The following is a 15,432-nucleotide window of genomic DNA, read 5'->3' as shown; positions in this document are numbered from 1 at the left end:
CAGCTGTGTTTGGTGTACTTCCAGATGGGCTTAAAGTGGAGAAGGACAAACAAACTGTGATTGGCTTTACTTCACTATTGGCACGTAGACTTATTTTGCCCAACTAGAAGAATGCAAACTCACCTCTTTTAAATCAGTGGGTAACTGATGTCATATATTATCTAAAATTGGAAAAAATCTAATTCTCACTTAGAGGATCTGTGCAAAACTTTTTCAAAATTTGGCAGGACCTGTGTCATCTCAGGACATGTACCGCTGGGAGTCTAACCCTCAGCAAAGATGGTATGTGTCACCAAATGTTACTTGACAGCATGTATAACCTTGCAATAGGCTCAGTCATGGGTGAGCAGTTTGATCAGCAGCTTAATGTTTCCTAAGTGGTAGAACTGGCTACATGTAATTTCTAGCGAACTATGTGTATATCCTGGGAGGTGCAATCATGAACAAAGAGATCACTCATCAGTTGATGGTATTTCGTTCCATCATGATGCCTTTTACAGCTTTATTCTATTATTTATAAAACCAGTATGATGTTTAAGCACAAGGACAGTACAGTTCACATAACCAGTTTATTTTAAATTATTTGTGATTTAAAGTAATCTGCATTTTTATTCCCAATATTATGCATTTTTGTTTATTTCCTTTAATGAACATTTTCAGTACAAGTTCCAACTTAAATACAAAATCAAGGTACTAACATCTATACAGAATTTGTTCAAAAACCAGGGGCCACCTCTACTTTTAAGTTGTACTTTCTATAGATCCATCCATCCATCCATTTTCCAACCCGCTGAATCCGAACACAGGGTCACGGGGGTCTGCTGGAGCCAATCCCAGCCAACACAGGGCACAAGTCAGGGAACCAATCCTGGGCAGGGTGCCAACCCACCGCAGGACACACCCACACACCAAGCACACACTAGGGCCAATTTAGAATCACCAATCCACCTAACCTGCATGTCTTTGGACTGTGGGAGGAAACCGGAGCACCCGGAGGAAACCCACGCAGACACGGGGAGAACATGCAAACTCCACGCAGGGAGGACCCGGGAAGCGAACCCAGGTCCCCAGATCTCCCAACTGCGAGGCAGCAGCGCTACCCACTGCGCCACCGTGCCGCCCTTTCTATAGATATAAAATGTTTATCTATTTTTGTCATTGTTTCATTCCATTACGTTTTGTAAGCCTGTTGTTTGTGGGGAGTTGGTTTCTGTTACAGTAGCATGAATCACAAATTAGCAACAAACCCTTAATGGAATGTAATTTTGTGACATGATGCACTTAACAAGTACACTCGTATTTAGTTAACTTACAATAACCATGTAACCTGCTCATTGTTGGAATTTAGGAAGAAAACACTTGTGAAATCTTAGAAACTGTGCAGATTCTGCACATATACTAATCGAGTTGAGATTCAAACGCATATGCCTGGAAATATGTGTCAGCACCACTAACTACTGCACCACGCTATATATAGTACCATGTTAATGGCAAGTTTATTTCCTATTGATGCCCAGTATGTGTTACAATGTTACTATTAAATGTTTGTTTCATAAAAACTAGTACTTAACAACAAAAACTGTGATCTTTTTTGCTCAGGTCTCAGTTTGAAATGATATGAAATCATTGAATTTTCTTGATTAGTTTAAGGTGTTTTTTTTTAAATTAGTACATTGAAATTATTTAAATGTTTTGTCATCATTAATAAATATACACATTTATTTAAATATTGTATTGTGTTAAATCTCATAGCAGCAAAAACTGTTTACTTTATAAAATAAATACATTTTTTTCTGTTTCAGGTCGTGCTTCTCCAAGAAATACAACAGTAGATTTAAATAGTGGAAATATTGATATTCCTCCCAATATGGCTAACTGGTCTAGCTTCCATAATGGTGTGGCTGCTGGACTAAAGATTGCACCAGCTTCCCAGATTGATTCAGCATGGATAGCTTATAACAAGCCTAAGAATGCAGAGCTTGCTAATGAATATGCTGGTTTCCTGATGGCTCTGGGACTCAGTGAACATCTTACAAAGTTAGCCACCTTGAACATACATGACTACCTTACCAAGGTTAGTCAAAGTAAAATAATTCAATCTTTATACTGTTTTTGATATACTGTGTCTTTATTTCAAGGATTACTGGTCAAGATGTTTGTTCTGATGAGTTGCCACACCAAATACATTTATAATAAGCACAAGTTTTGGTTTTGTCTCGATTGAAATGTTAACCAATGACAACAGTAAAGTAGCATTAATGCTGATTTAGTAAGTGAAAGAAAATTTTTAGGGTATATGGGGAGAAACAAAGGCAATTTGTAAACTATACATATAATGTATCATTTAAAATACAGCCTGTTTCCAACAGAAGAAAAATAAATGAAAATTATGTCACTTTGCACTTACTGGCATAATAAAGTATTTTTGTCTTTGGGTGAGATAATAATCAAGCTCTGCTTTTGTAGGTATTGTAACTGGTTTACTAAGATGGTACAACAAGTAGTGCCCTTGTAAATGTTACCTATCGCTTGTGCCTGCACCTCAGACCACTAAAGAAGAGTAAACCTCATATGCTGTGAAATACATACTGACACAAATTTGTAGCAGCAGAAAAATGTACTTGCAAATTATGTCATACTGTGGTAGTTGCCACACACTTCAGCACCATCAATGACGGCTGAAAATCTGTATCCTGAGCAAGTACCACAGTTGGTACTGGTACTGAAAGCTGGAATTGATACCAAAGTCAAAATTTTAGTATTGAATAGGGTTGTAATTGTACTGAAAGGTCACAGTTCAATAACAGTTTGGTATAATGAGATTAAAGCAACAAAATATTCAAGAACATAAATCTAGGTTTATTTTACATTTTTTATGATCAGACAGCAGTAAAAAGGTACCACCAACCTCTGAGGTAGTCTTGTTGATAGCCTACAGCCTGTAGTGTATTAAGCAGTAAATGCCTAACATACATTCTTGCTTATATTTTTTTATGTATGGCTGATTAAAAAAAACATAAAGGCAATAAGTTACAAACTGAAACATCTCTTGTGTTATTAAAAGAAAACACCCTTACTAGCAAAAAGTGATAGCAAGTAAAGTCAGGCATCATTTTGCCAACTGGCAACTTTGGTTACTTCTTTTACAAAAATAAGAAACTAAAGCATTTTCATTATTATATAGTGTAAACTGCAAACAAATTCACACTGAAAAGCATTTCTTATATTACCAAAATATTGAAAAGTAAATAGCAATATAGAGCTGAACAACAAAATTAAATATCTGTTCCTTTAACAGAACACTAGAATTACCAGAGTCTGCAAAAAAACTCGTAAATCCGGCCCAAATTAAACCCTTCGCACCTCTCCGCCAGCGTCATTTGTCTTGTAAATGTGTCGATAAGCCCAAGCAGCCTGCTATACCATCCCCCCACCGCCTCCGAATGGGCAAGAAGTTCTCCCAGTTCCTGCCTTGATTATCTGAGAGTGAGCTACCTAGAATTGTAAGGGGAAATAATTTCATGTGTGTTCTGTGTCTACAACAATCTTTGTAAACACATTGTTAAAACAGAAATGTTTTTCGTGTTTTAGTAATAAATGACAAAATATAGGGGAAGACAGGGAAAGTTGTCTCAAGTTTTACTTAGTCAGCTGTGGATGGGTCAAATATAAAGTTATTGCCAAGCAAAGGCCTGCATTGATTTGGTAAATTACCATTAAACAGATACAAAATAACAGGCATTATCAACAGAGATACTTAGTATGTAATAAACTAATTTAAACTGGGACACTTGAGATTTGACAACATACCCCATCCTGTCTCACAAGCAGGGGCATGTTGTCACGAATAGTTAAAGCTGTCATCAAGTAGGCCTTTAGAACATACCAACTACTACAGACTAACTCAGTTGCAACAGCATCATGTTCCTGTAACAAAACACAATTTTACAGTCATAGGCTGCTCACTGTTACAGGTCTAGTCCAGGCCTATGTCAGCGCCATAGTTGCATAGCAATCCATAACGAAACTTAAACTGCTTGCTGCTTCTGGCAGTTCCACCAACGTGAATGGGGGCAGGCAACTTCATGATGATATCAATGGCGTCATGCTCCTTTATTTCATCCTTTTCCGGGAAGATGAAAATGAAGTCTTGTTTTGACGGAATTCGACGCATGTGACAACATGCCCCAATAGAGGTTGGTACATTTCAGTTTTCAGCAGCACCAACGAAGTTAACGTAAACAACTAGCACATTGCACAATAAATTCAGGATTCAAAGATCTTCAAATCAGTGCTTGAAAAAGTTACCTGTGTTGAAAAACTCTCCGGAAATGTGAAACTCTCTGATACACGAAAAGATGCTTTTTCGTTGACAAAAATACGAGTTTTAATCTGTGATGTAATTAACAATCCTACTGTTTACCCGACTGTCTGCTACTCATCACTGTATTGTTTACACATTATCCAGGGACGTCAGCACACCATAGCTATAACTTTTGCTAGACGACCCTTGAGACAACATACCCCTGAGACAACCTGCCCTGTCTTCCCCTACACATTTTATGACCTGAATAGGACCAATCAAAAAACATTGTCGCACTAATGCAATTTTATTTGAAAACGAACAGTATCAGATCGGGTGTGAATTTATACTGCCGCTGTTAGTTAGTCAGGTCGTCGGGGGTTAGAGGGAGAGCGTGAACGTGACTGAGAGAATAAAACTGTTCCGTTTTCAAATAATATTGCATTAGTGCGACAATGTTTTCTGATTGGTACTATTCAGGTCATAAAATGATTTCTTCAAAATGTCACATATATTTGTCTTTTTTGCCCGGTGCTGCGTTGACATGATTGAGTTGGTGGCAATCAACACGCATATACTGTACAAGGCATGCACGGGGGGCACTGAGAAAAGAAGAGTGTTTATGGTTCACCTTGCAGAGGAACTTTGTCATCGCTTCTTACTAGAAAAGGCGATGGATAAAGCAAAAGAGGATGCAACATCAACAAGCTTCTGTTCCAAGACCGTCGCTCCCCCCAGCCCCTTCAGTGTAATGTAATAGTAACCACATCACAGAGAGAAGTGTGTACATTGCAACAGGTACACATGTCGTAAACGTAGAAAGGACGGTCCTTGGGTGTGTGGGAACTGTTAACATTTGAATCTGTTGATTGCATATATCGCAGAACTGACCTTTCTGTACTATTCTTTCCTCTGCATGACCTGGAGTACAAAAGAAACAGTACCGTGCATGGGGCAAGATCGAAAAAAAAAAAAAAAACGCGGTCACTGATTACAAGCGCAAGAAGGCATGCAAATGAATATGAATAATATGAATAATGTTGCATCAGTGCCATAATGTTTACCGAAATGTACTATACAGGTCATAAAATGAGTTATTCCAAATATCATATATACCTATGTCTCTGTTTTTTTTTGTCAGTGCAGCTTTGACATCATAGACCATAAGGTGCATACTAATTCAGCGTGAGCAGGAACACTCAGTAAAACTGAATGAAAAAGAATTCAAGTGACGGTGAGATACGAAGAAGGCAGATTCACCAGCTTTTGTCTGTCAGCTTTTATCCCTTCAGATCAGAGAATTTCCAGTTCCATTGTCTCAAAACACCACTCACATTTAGTGCTAGAAATTTACACCGGCTGTTACAGACACAAATCAAATGTATGTTTTTATTGTGTAATAATAACAACTAATCATTAAGCCCATTACAATAATGGGCGCTAGAACAGTAGTGCATAAACATTAGTAGGAACAGTCTATATTAAATGGCAAGGGACCTTGACCTCATTCTGTTTGTTGGTCGTATTTTTCTTTGTCTTTCAGCCTTTCTTTTGTTGGTGTTTACTTGCTGAGCTGACCGTTCTTCATGGGCTGCCGCCGTGTATTGTGTGTCTTTAATTTTCTGTGATAGTAATACTGTCTTGTACGTCCGCTGGCTTGTATGTCCGTAATATACCTTTAATTTTCTCTGGCGGTAATACAGGCGTGCGCGTCGGTAATATGCCTTTAATTTTCTCTGACAGTAATACTGGCTTGTATGTGGCTCTAATATGCGTCACTGTATTGTGTACCTTTAATTTCCTCTTGCAGTAATACTGGTTTGTATTTCCGTAAAACTCCTGTAATTTTCTCTGACAGTAATATCGCGCATCGCACCGTGCCCCGCGCATGCGCACTTCACCAGAAGACACACACACACGGACACCTGGACGCACACAGGGGTTTTATTAAAGAGGATAAGAGCAGCTCACTACTCAAAACGGTAAATTTGCCGGGGAGTTGGTTTCAAACTCACAACCTCCAGGTTATAAGTCGGCAGTTCTAACCACAGCACCACAGAAGCTGTCATATTGTACTTGCACCTATTGTGAAAGTGTTTATTTGATATTTGGCCATTAGCCTTCACACATTATATAGTTCATGTGTACATTTTGTCATTTATTACTAAAACATGAAAAACGTTTGTTTTAACGATGTGTTTATATCGATTGTTGTAGACACAAAACACACATCAAATTATTTCCCCTTACAATTCTGGGTAGCTCACTCCCAGATAATCAATCAAGGCAGAAACTGGGAGAACTTCTTGCCCGTTCTGAGGCACAACTATAAAGTTTATGTCTGCTAATAACAGGGATGAGACATCACTTGAGAGTTGAGTATGTAGGGCATAGTGATATAAGCTCCAAAATAAGAGAATTGTGGTTGGAGATAACAGTAGTGTCGTACATAAAAGATTTGATATGGAGCAATAAATTCTTAACAACAGCAACAATATTTATTTATGTAGCACATTTTCATACAAACAATGTAGCTCAAAGTACGTTACAAAATTAAATAAAAGGAAGTTAATATAAAACATAAAGAAATAAGATTAGGCAATATTATCATACAGTTTGTAACAAAGAAAAAGGTAAGGTCAAATGGCCAGGAGGAGAGAAAAAAACAACAAAAAAAAAAAAAGAAAATACTCCAGTTAGCCTGGAGAAAAGAAAGCAAAATGTGCAGGCCAAAAGACCACCCAGCCCCAAATGGGCATTCTACCTAACATAGATGTTCTAAATCAGTCATTATGGTATTCAGGCTTCACATGGAAGAAATTGAAGATGATGGTAGTCATGTGTAAATCTGGGACACCCTCCATTAAATCTGTAAACAGCAGATCACCACCACAGAACTGGAAAGACAGCAGTAGATCAGCTAGCAGCAAGATCATCCATTTAGTAATACAAGTAAGACACAGGAACAGAGAGCCAAGAGCATCAGGGTCATCAGGGGCCTCATGTATAATGCCGTGCGTAGAACTCACACTATAACATGGCGTAAGCACAAAAGAGGGATTGTGCGTACGCACAGAAAAATCCAGATGCACGAATCCGTGCGCACGCAAAATTTCATGTTCTTCCACTACATAAATCCCGATCAGCGTGAAAAGTAACGCACGTGCACGCACCTTCTGTCCCGCCCCAACTCCTCCCAGAATTACGCCTCTTTGAATATGCAAATCAATATAAATAGCCTTCTGTGAAAAGACAATGGGAAAAGCACAGGGGAAAATATAAGAATTTCAGCGAATACCAAGTGGAGGCAAAGGAAAAACCTACTATTTGTTGGTTTAAACAGTGGTATAATCAACAAAAGAAAGTTGATCGAGTGACAGAGTGTCGGAGAAACTCGAAAGATCAAATTCACAAAGTCGCACAGTGCCCGAAATAAAAAAGAAATCACATATCAAAGTCGCCGTGAAAAGCAAGTCGTAGCCCACCGTCTTAGTGTCATATGAAAGCTTATTAGGGAACAGACAAAAAAAATAGGCACACAGTGGGGGAAAAAAAAGCACGAAATGTCAAATTTATTCTCGAAATTTCCACTTTAACCACATAGTTTATTTTGACATTAAAGTAGAACATCATAAACTTCATCTTAAAATCGTTTATTTTACTAGTTTCTCATGTAGCACGTTAAATGCTTTGTTCTGTATTTGATCTTCTATGTGCTCTATGTGTGTGAATCACTACGTGCTTCCGTTCTTTCTCTTTCTCCGACAGGACACAGAATCCATTACATTTGTGATATTACAGCTCTCTGAATAATTAAAATACTGAGATGTATACGTGATATCATTTTCATGATGATAGGAATGAAAGCATGTTATTAAACATGGGAACACGGTGGCGCAGTGATTGTTCATATCTCATGCAAGAGGCTTGCTGCGCCATGTACGACCTTCAATAAAATAATTTATCACAGCAGTACTGTCTCTTTCAAACGTACTAATCTCCAATTCCTGTCCTTCCTTTTCTTGCTCCAAATACCCAATCGCCACACAATCAGCTCTGTAATAGACGTTAAGCCATTTGTAAGCTTAGAACGCCGATTCTTCAAAACTTTTAAGGAACATTGAAATATCTTCGTAGTACATGTTTAATTATTCTGTCCGTCTATCCTTCCAGTGTCGCGTCAGCGCAAGAATACAACGCAATGCAGGAACAATCCCTGAACTAGCTAGCGCTGCGGCACCGTGTCTTCACATGTTTAATTATTAACAATACAGTACAGATTATTTAAATGAAGTTAAAGTTTTATCTGTATATCTATAAGCAACATATTTTGCTGCATTTCATCTTAAAAATGATATTGTCATCATACGCGCTTTATAAAGTGGCGCAGGTTGTGCAATATTATAACTGTACTGTAGTGTCAGTTTAAAGTGAGGTCATTGTACTTATAAGTACAAACAGTTCTACAAGGAGCACTTGATGGACTGATTGGGTGAGTTTATAGTTCTTGGGATGAAACTGTTTCTGAAACGCGAGGTCCGTACAGGAAAGGCTTTTGACGCTTTTTGCCATGGTTGAGGTAGTGTGTACTTGAAACTGTATACCGATAATTCTCTTTCCGATCAATTGCTGCTGTGATTCACACTCAGATACAGTGATATAAATACTCCGAGTGGTGCAGTGAGAGTAATATGGAAAAAGATGATCCGCAGTGGCAACCCTTAACGGGAGCAGCTGAAAGAAGAAGAAGATGCAGTGAGAGTAACAACGCTAAAGCAGTTATGGTATTTGGAATACTATGGCTATTACCAGGACCATTATATTGCTGCAGGTTAATTACAATCAGATGCATTACACTAATAAACAATATGCAGTTTCAGTGTATTTATAAAGCCACGTCAGGAATGTGGATCTAAGAAAGAAAGGGTGATCACACAGGAACAGTAACACTGCTTTGACGCTGGGTGCCGCCAGTCTGCAAAACCGAGCGGAGAAATTGCGTACGCCAAGATATGAGTTACCGTGGAAATGTGCGTGGCTTTACGCCAAGTTTAGGTTTTATACATCGCGATTTCAGCGTGGAAAGGTTCGTACGCAACATTTCTGTGCGTACGCACCGTTTATACATGAGGCCCCAGGTGCTATTGATAAATACAGCTGTGTGTCATCTGCATACCTGTCGTACCTCACCTTGTGCTTTGAGATAATCTGACCTAATGGAAGCATATAGATTGAAAAAGAGTAGTGGACCTAGAATAGATCCTTTTGTTACATTATATAAAATATCATAGGTCACCAAGGTATAATCACCACAACTAGCAAAGAATTTTCAACATGTTAAGTAAGACTTAAACCAATTTATGATGTTGCCAAAGAGGCCCACCCCATTGACTAAGGCGATTTATAAGAATACTGTGGTCAATGGTGTCAAATACTGCACTCAAGTCTGTGAGAATAGGAACAGATATATAGCCTTTGTCCGCATTAACCCACAAGTCATTTATTACTTTAACCAGTGCAGTTTCTGTACTGTGATTTATTCTGAAAACTGACTGGAACTTTTGAAGAATAGAATGCTTATTCAAGTAATCATTTAGCTGTATAATGACTGCTTTTTCTAGAATTTTACATAAAGACAGGTTAGATTTTGATCTAAAATTGTCAAAAACACGAGTCAAGATTATTTTTCTTAAGCAGGGGTTTTGACAACTGCTGTCTTAAGACAATAAGGAAAGACCCTTGTATGTAATTATGAATTCACTAGGTCAAATACACTTTCAATTAGGACATCGGAGACTTCTTTTGAAAAAGCCTGTTGGTTTTGGGTCAAGGACACAGGTGGAGGGTTTCAGTTTAGAAATTATCCTACGTAGTTCGGGTGAATCTATTCTGGTGAAATAATTTCACTTGCTTAAAATGGAATGCTGCAGTTAAATCTGATTAACTTTGGGGGGGGTGTACAATATTATTTCTAATGTCATTAATTTTTCTGTTTAAAAATTCAATGAAAGCCTAACATGAAAGCCTACTAGTGAAACTCCTTTCACTAGTAGTTTTTAGGAGGCATTGCATTGAGTGAGCTGGGTTTAGAAGACAATCAATAAGACTCTTGGATTGCCAGCATTATCATTTTAGAGAAATAGGACTGCCTATCAAGGTGCACTATGTTGTTATCTTCAGTTATTTTATCCTTCATAATAGACTATCAATTTAGTTTTTCTCCATTTATGCCTCGGATATCTGACATGTTCTGTTTAAATCAGACACTCTTTGGGTTTTCCAGGGTTTAATAGTGTGGGAGGATTTCTTAACTGTCATTTCAGAGGCAGCTGTCAGCTGCAGCTCTCACCTGAGCATAAAAATTTTCCACCTTGCTATTAACATTGTTAGCGCTGTTGAGGTAATAACTACAAATTGATTGATTGTTTAGACTATCAGCAAACTTTGAAGCTGCAGATGTATCAAAGTAATGTTTTTTAACAATAGGCATCTTGTTAGTTGTAGTTATCAGTTTTACTACAGTAAACAATATGAAAAACTGGTCTGATATACCGATATCCATAACTTGTCTCACTTCAACTTTTAATCCTAAATCCCGCATATGTCCTCCCTTATCTGTGGACTGGTTGACGTGCTTTTGATAACTATTGTAGAGTTGACACAGAGTTGCAAAAACAGTTCAGTATACTATAGTTTTTCTCAACCTATCTGGTGCCATGACCCACTTTTTCCCCATATTACTGTCTGCAAGCCACTGGAGTCTGAATTTCTTCCAGTATATGATAGCACATTTTGCAGACCTCTGTTATAGAGTATAGTCCTTAACTGTTTTACTTTTTATGTGAATAATCTTTTTTTTCAGGGTAATGAGATGACCAGTATTGGATTACTGCTTGGCGTTTCTGCTGCAAAGTTAGGCACCATGGACATGTCAATCACTAGACTTTTGAGTATTCATATTCCTGCATTGCTACCACCTACTTCAACAGAATTAGACGTACCTCATAATGTTCAAGTGGCTTCTGTTGTGGGACTTGGCTTGGTTTATCAAGGAACAGGTCATAGACACAACGCAGAAGTTCTTTTGGCAGAAATTGGTTGGTTAAATTTTGAATTCTTTTAAAATGTTTGTTGTTCGGCTGTAATATCAAAATATAAATAAATATGATGTACCTGTAGCCTAAGTAATTGACTTGTGTATTTCATAGTGTTTATTATGATGAGGCTTTACTATTGAAAATAAATATCTACTGGTATTTTTTAAAATTTATAAAGTACAGTGCATTAAAGACTCTTATTTCATATTTTTTTTGCTGAATCATTTGTCTCAGTTGTACGCCACAGGGGAAACATGAGAACTGAAGTGACTTCAAAAATAATCAAACGTACAAACATAAAGCTACAACTTACAATATGCAGCAGCTGTAAATCCAGCCAATGTAAACAGAAATGTATTACTACTACTTCCTTTGAGTTTTGTAGACTAAATCAGTTGTGACTATTGCTTTAAGAAAATGTCAAATTTAAACAAAGAGAAAATGCATTTTAATACAGCATAAAGGGAATGGCTAATATTATTGTCTAAGGCCTTATATATTTGTAACTTGTGACCAAAGTAACATTAAATTATTGTTGAAAATAAAAAAAAAATTAAATTGATATTATTTGTAACCATCTTATAAAATATTTATTCTAGGTCGTCCTCCAGGTCCTGAAATGGAGTACTGCACAGACAGGGAGTCATACTCTCTGGCAGCTGGTTTAGCTCTTGGTATGGTTTGCTTGGGTGTAAGTTTAAAATGTTTTTTGTTCAAATTAATCCCGTTTAAGTAGTTGCCTACTTTGCTGTTATATGAAAAACTTATTGAGATGTATTTAAATGCAATTATATGATCCAATTAGTGTTAAAACTTATTTGCACAACAAGTACATTCACTCAATACTGCACCACAGTAATCATGTATTTTCTGGCAGCTAAATGTCAGTAATTTGTGTTGCAGCTGAAAAGACCTTTACATTCAAAATGTATTCTTTGTGCATTCTTTTTTAGTACTAGGGGGCTCCGCCCCCTGCTCGCTTCGCTCGCCAACCCCTGGTGTTGGGAATGACAAAGAGCGTGATGTATGAATGAGATATAGAATAGTGTGACGGTGTAGATCAAGGGTTCCCAAAGTGGTCGATATTGACCCCCTGGGGTCGATTTGAACTTTCTAGGGGTCGATAGTTTCAATGAAAAAATTTGGGGGTCAACGACAGCAAAAATAGACCCCCTTACTACTGCTATTTGTTTGTTACTTCAAAATATCTATGATTCCAATAGGTACCTAATTAAGAAGTAAAATCATTTAAAAAAAACACATTACATACCAAATTTGCGAACGAAAAGGTAAAATGTGTTATTAAAAGAGTCACACGTAAGAATGCATGAAAATACATGTAGCACAAACATGTCTGTTCATTGTCTTATCGAACATATCAAAGCAAGTGCGGATATGAAAAATCATTGCATGTAATTAGGGGGTCAACGGTTTTAAAAGTTTTTGGTAAAGGGGTCTGTGGCTGAAAAAAGTTTGGGAACCCTTGGTGTAGATGATGCAAAAAGAAAGCAAACAATAAAGTGTGTGGCACAGTGTAAAGGTTTATTTGAAAATTTCTTTGTACACGCCGTTTAAGTGTAAAAGGTAATTCCAGCTCAGAACTTGTACGGTCATTTAAGATGGTTATTGTTGTGATCAGAGTCAAGTCTGTCAGAGCTTAGAAAGAGTTGTGTCTTTCCAGGAAGTAATGGAATGACTTGGGTATTTATGTTTTCCACATTAATATTTTTTGGACATAATATAGTGTGTTGTGTTAAAAGGGGCATTTGGTCTAATGAGATTGCTGTTCCAAATGTCTCTGTAACTAAGTCGTCGCAGATAAAGGCTTGAGGAATTGTAATAATATGTAGCTGAAGTCCATCTGTATTGGTGAGTGTACCATCTCTCACTTGTAATAAGCAATCGTTATGATCTGGTTCTGGACATCGTATCTTTTTTACTAACTGTATCTTTTGAAAGCAATGCCAATTGTCTGCGTATTTTAAGGTGCACTGAACAATAGCTGAGTGCATGGCATCTGGAAGAATAGCTAATCACTGTCTAAAATCTCCTCCTCATAAAAGTACCTTTCCTCCAAATCGAATATTATTATTCATAAACGTTTGTTCATGCCATTGAACATTCATCAATAAACAACATTTTTTCAAGACGGATGTCACGTGCAGTGCCACCGTTAATGTTCATAGTGGATACCGATTTGTAGGATCTAATGAAGTTGATAAAGATTTCACTTTCAGGTACATCGTCAGTTATAAGCTTCTGTAGATATTCAGTATATGAATGTAAAGAAGGCAGTCTAATTTGACCCTTTTGACAACAACGTGTAAATGTATAACTTGTATTGCCAGTTGTTTCTTCAGGGAAGTGAACTAAATGACAATGATTGCAAATGACATTCATTAATCCGAATGAATTTTCCTGGTGTATGTTTTGCTTGTGCCGTTTGAGAGGCGCGTTGTTGCATGTGTAGTATTTGGGACGTGTTGTTTTGGAGCTGTAATCGATTTGCCTGTGCTGTGTGAGAAGCCCGTTGTAGCCTTCGCTGCCATTAACGTATGTCTGAGACGGGAGGTGTTTCGTTTGAATCCGTGCCTGTTGCGATGCAGCACTTTGATTGATAGTTTGCGTCATGTGGATCTAGGATGTAGATTTGTGCATATTAAATGAAGTATTGTAGGATCTAATGCAGTTCATAAAGTTTTTACTTTTAGGTACATCGTTAGTTAGAAGCTTTAGTTGAGCTTTGCGTTTTTGGAGTCGAGTCATTTTTTCTTTTAGAAATATGGATAAGTAATAAGGAGTATTGCACTCACTGTTAATATGGAGCCTTTTTTTGCGGTTGAACGGTTAATAGTGCCTTATTGTAAGGAGATCCACCTATGCTGCATAGCTGTCTATTTTGTTTGCGCCTGCGCAGTACGTCTTTTTGCAGCTACGGCCCATTGCCGGATGTGCCTGCGTCCATCATCCGGTTTAGCATTCTCGGTTAGTAATATGGATTAGCTTATTTTTTAATTGGGTATATATAATAATAATTGGGTAGATAAGTAAACAACCTCCCATTTTGATGTGTTTAATTTATGTTTTGTTGAATAGAAGGCATTTGGGTATAGTTTATTATGTAAATGCAGTTCACCAATGTGGACATAAATCTAGAATTTACTGTGGGTTTTGTTTTTTTTGGGTATCCATTTTAGCATGGCAGCAACTTGATTGGAATGTCTGATCTGAATGTACCTGAACAACTATATCAGTATATGGTAGGAGGACACAGACGCTCTCAGACTGGCATCAACAGGGAAAAACATAAATCACCGAGTTACCAAATAAAGGTGAGAAATATTTATTGTTTATGATTTTGTAATTGTTAGTTATGTCTGTGTTGTACTATTACAGTATACATTATATAGCAGTTCAAACGATGTAGGTCATGCAATATATGAAATGAAAAACATACCACACCCAAAATGCTAAATTACTGAGTTTTAATATTCATTTATCAGTAGATTTGTTTCTGTATAGCCATTTTCCAAACTTGGTGCAAATTCATATTAGAATATCTTAATGTATGTACTGAAAACTGCTTACATTGTAAAAGTAAATTTAAAAGGGCATAATCTTTGGAGGCGGCACGGTGGCGCAGTGGGTAGCGCTGCTGCCTCGCAGTTGGGAGGCCTGGGGACCTGGGTTCACTTCCCGGGTCCTCCCTGCATGGAGTTTGCATGTTCTCCCCGTGTCTGCGTAGGTTTCCTCCGTGCGCTCCGGTTTCCTCCCACAGTCCAAAGACATGCAGGTTAGGTGGATTGGCGATTCTAAATTGGCCCTAGTGTGTGCTTGGTGTGTGGGTGTGTTTGTGTGTGTCCTGTGGTGGGTTGGCACCCTGCCCGGGATTGGTTCCTGCCTTGTGCCCTGTGTTGGCTGGGATTGGCTCCAGCAGACCCCCGTGACCCTGTGTTCGGATTCAGCGGGTTGGAAAATGGATGGATGGATAATCTTTGGACTATATTAACAGCAAAAGCACCAACACAGTTC

The 15,432-nt window shown here is 37.8% G+C and overlaps 1 protein-coding gene across 3 annotated transcripts in view; it reads left to right on the top strand.

Annotated features, from left to right (window-relative positions):
• anapc1 (anaphase promoting complex subunit 1) overlaps nt 1-15,432 on the top strand; it is a 299,392-nt gene that overhangs the window by 160,437 nt on the left and 123,523 nt on the right. For all 3 annotated transcript variants that reach the window (XM_051925424.1, XM_051925423.1, XM_051925425.1), the window contains exons 28-31: nt 1,803-2,074; nt 11,166-11,400; nt 12,000-12,091; nt 14,598-14,732. In XM_051925424.1, the coding sequence (XP_051781384.1) occupies nt 1,803-2,074; nt 11,166-11,400; nt 12,000-12,091; nt 14,598-14,732 (734 nt within the window). The remainder of the gene's footprint in view (nt 1-1,802; nt 2,075-11,165; nt 11,401-11,999; nt 12,092-14,597; nt 14,733-15,432) is intronic.

The sequence above is a fragment of the Erpetoichthys calabaricus genome, chromosome 3 (genome assembly GCF_900747795.2).
Source record: "Erpetoichthys calabaricus chromosome 3, fErpCal1.3, whole genome shotgun sequence".
In the NCBI taxonomy this organism is placed as follows: domain Eukaryota; kingdom Metazoa; phylum Chordata; class Cladistia; order Polypteriformes; family Polypteridae; genus Erpetoichthys; species Erpetoichthys calabaricus.
The sequence above is the reverse complement of the archived record's forward strand: the minus strand, read 5'-3'. Positions and strand labels throughout refer to the sequence as shown.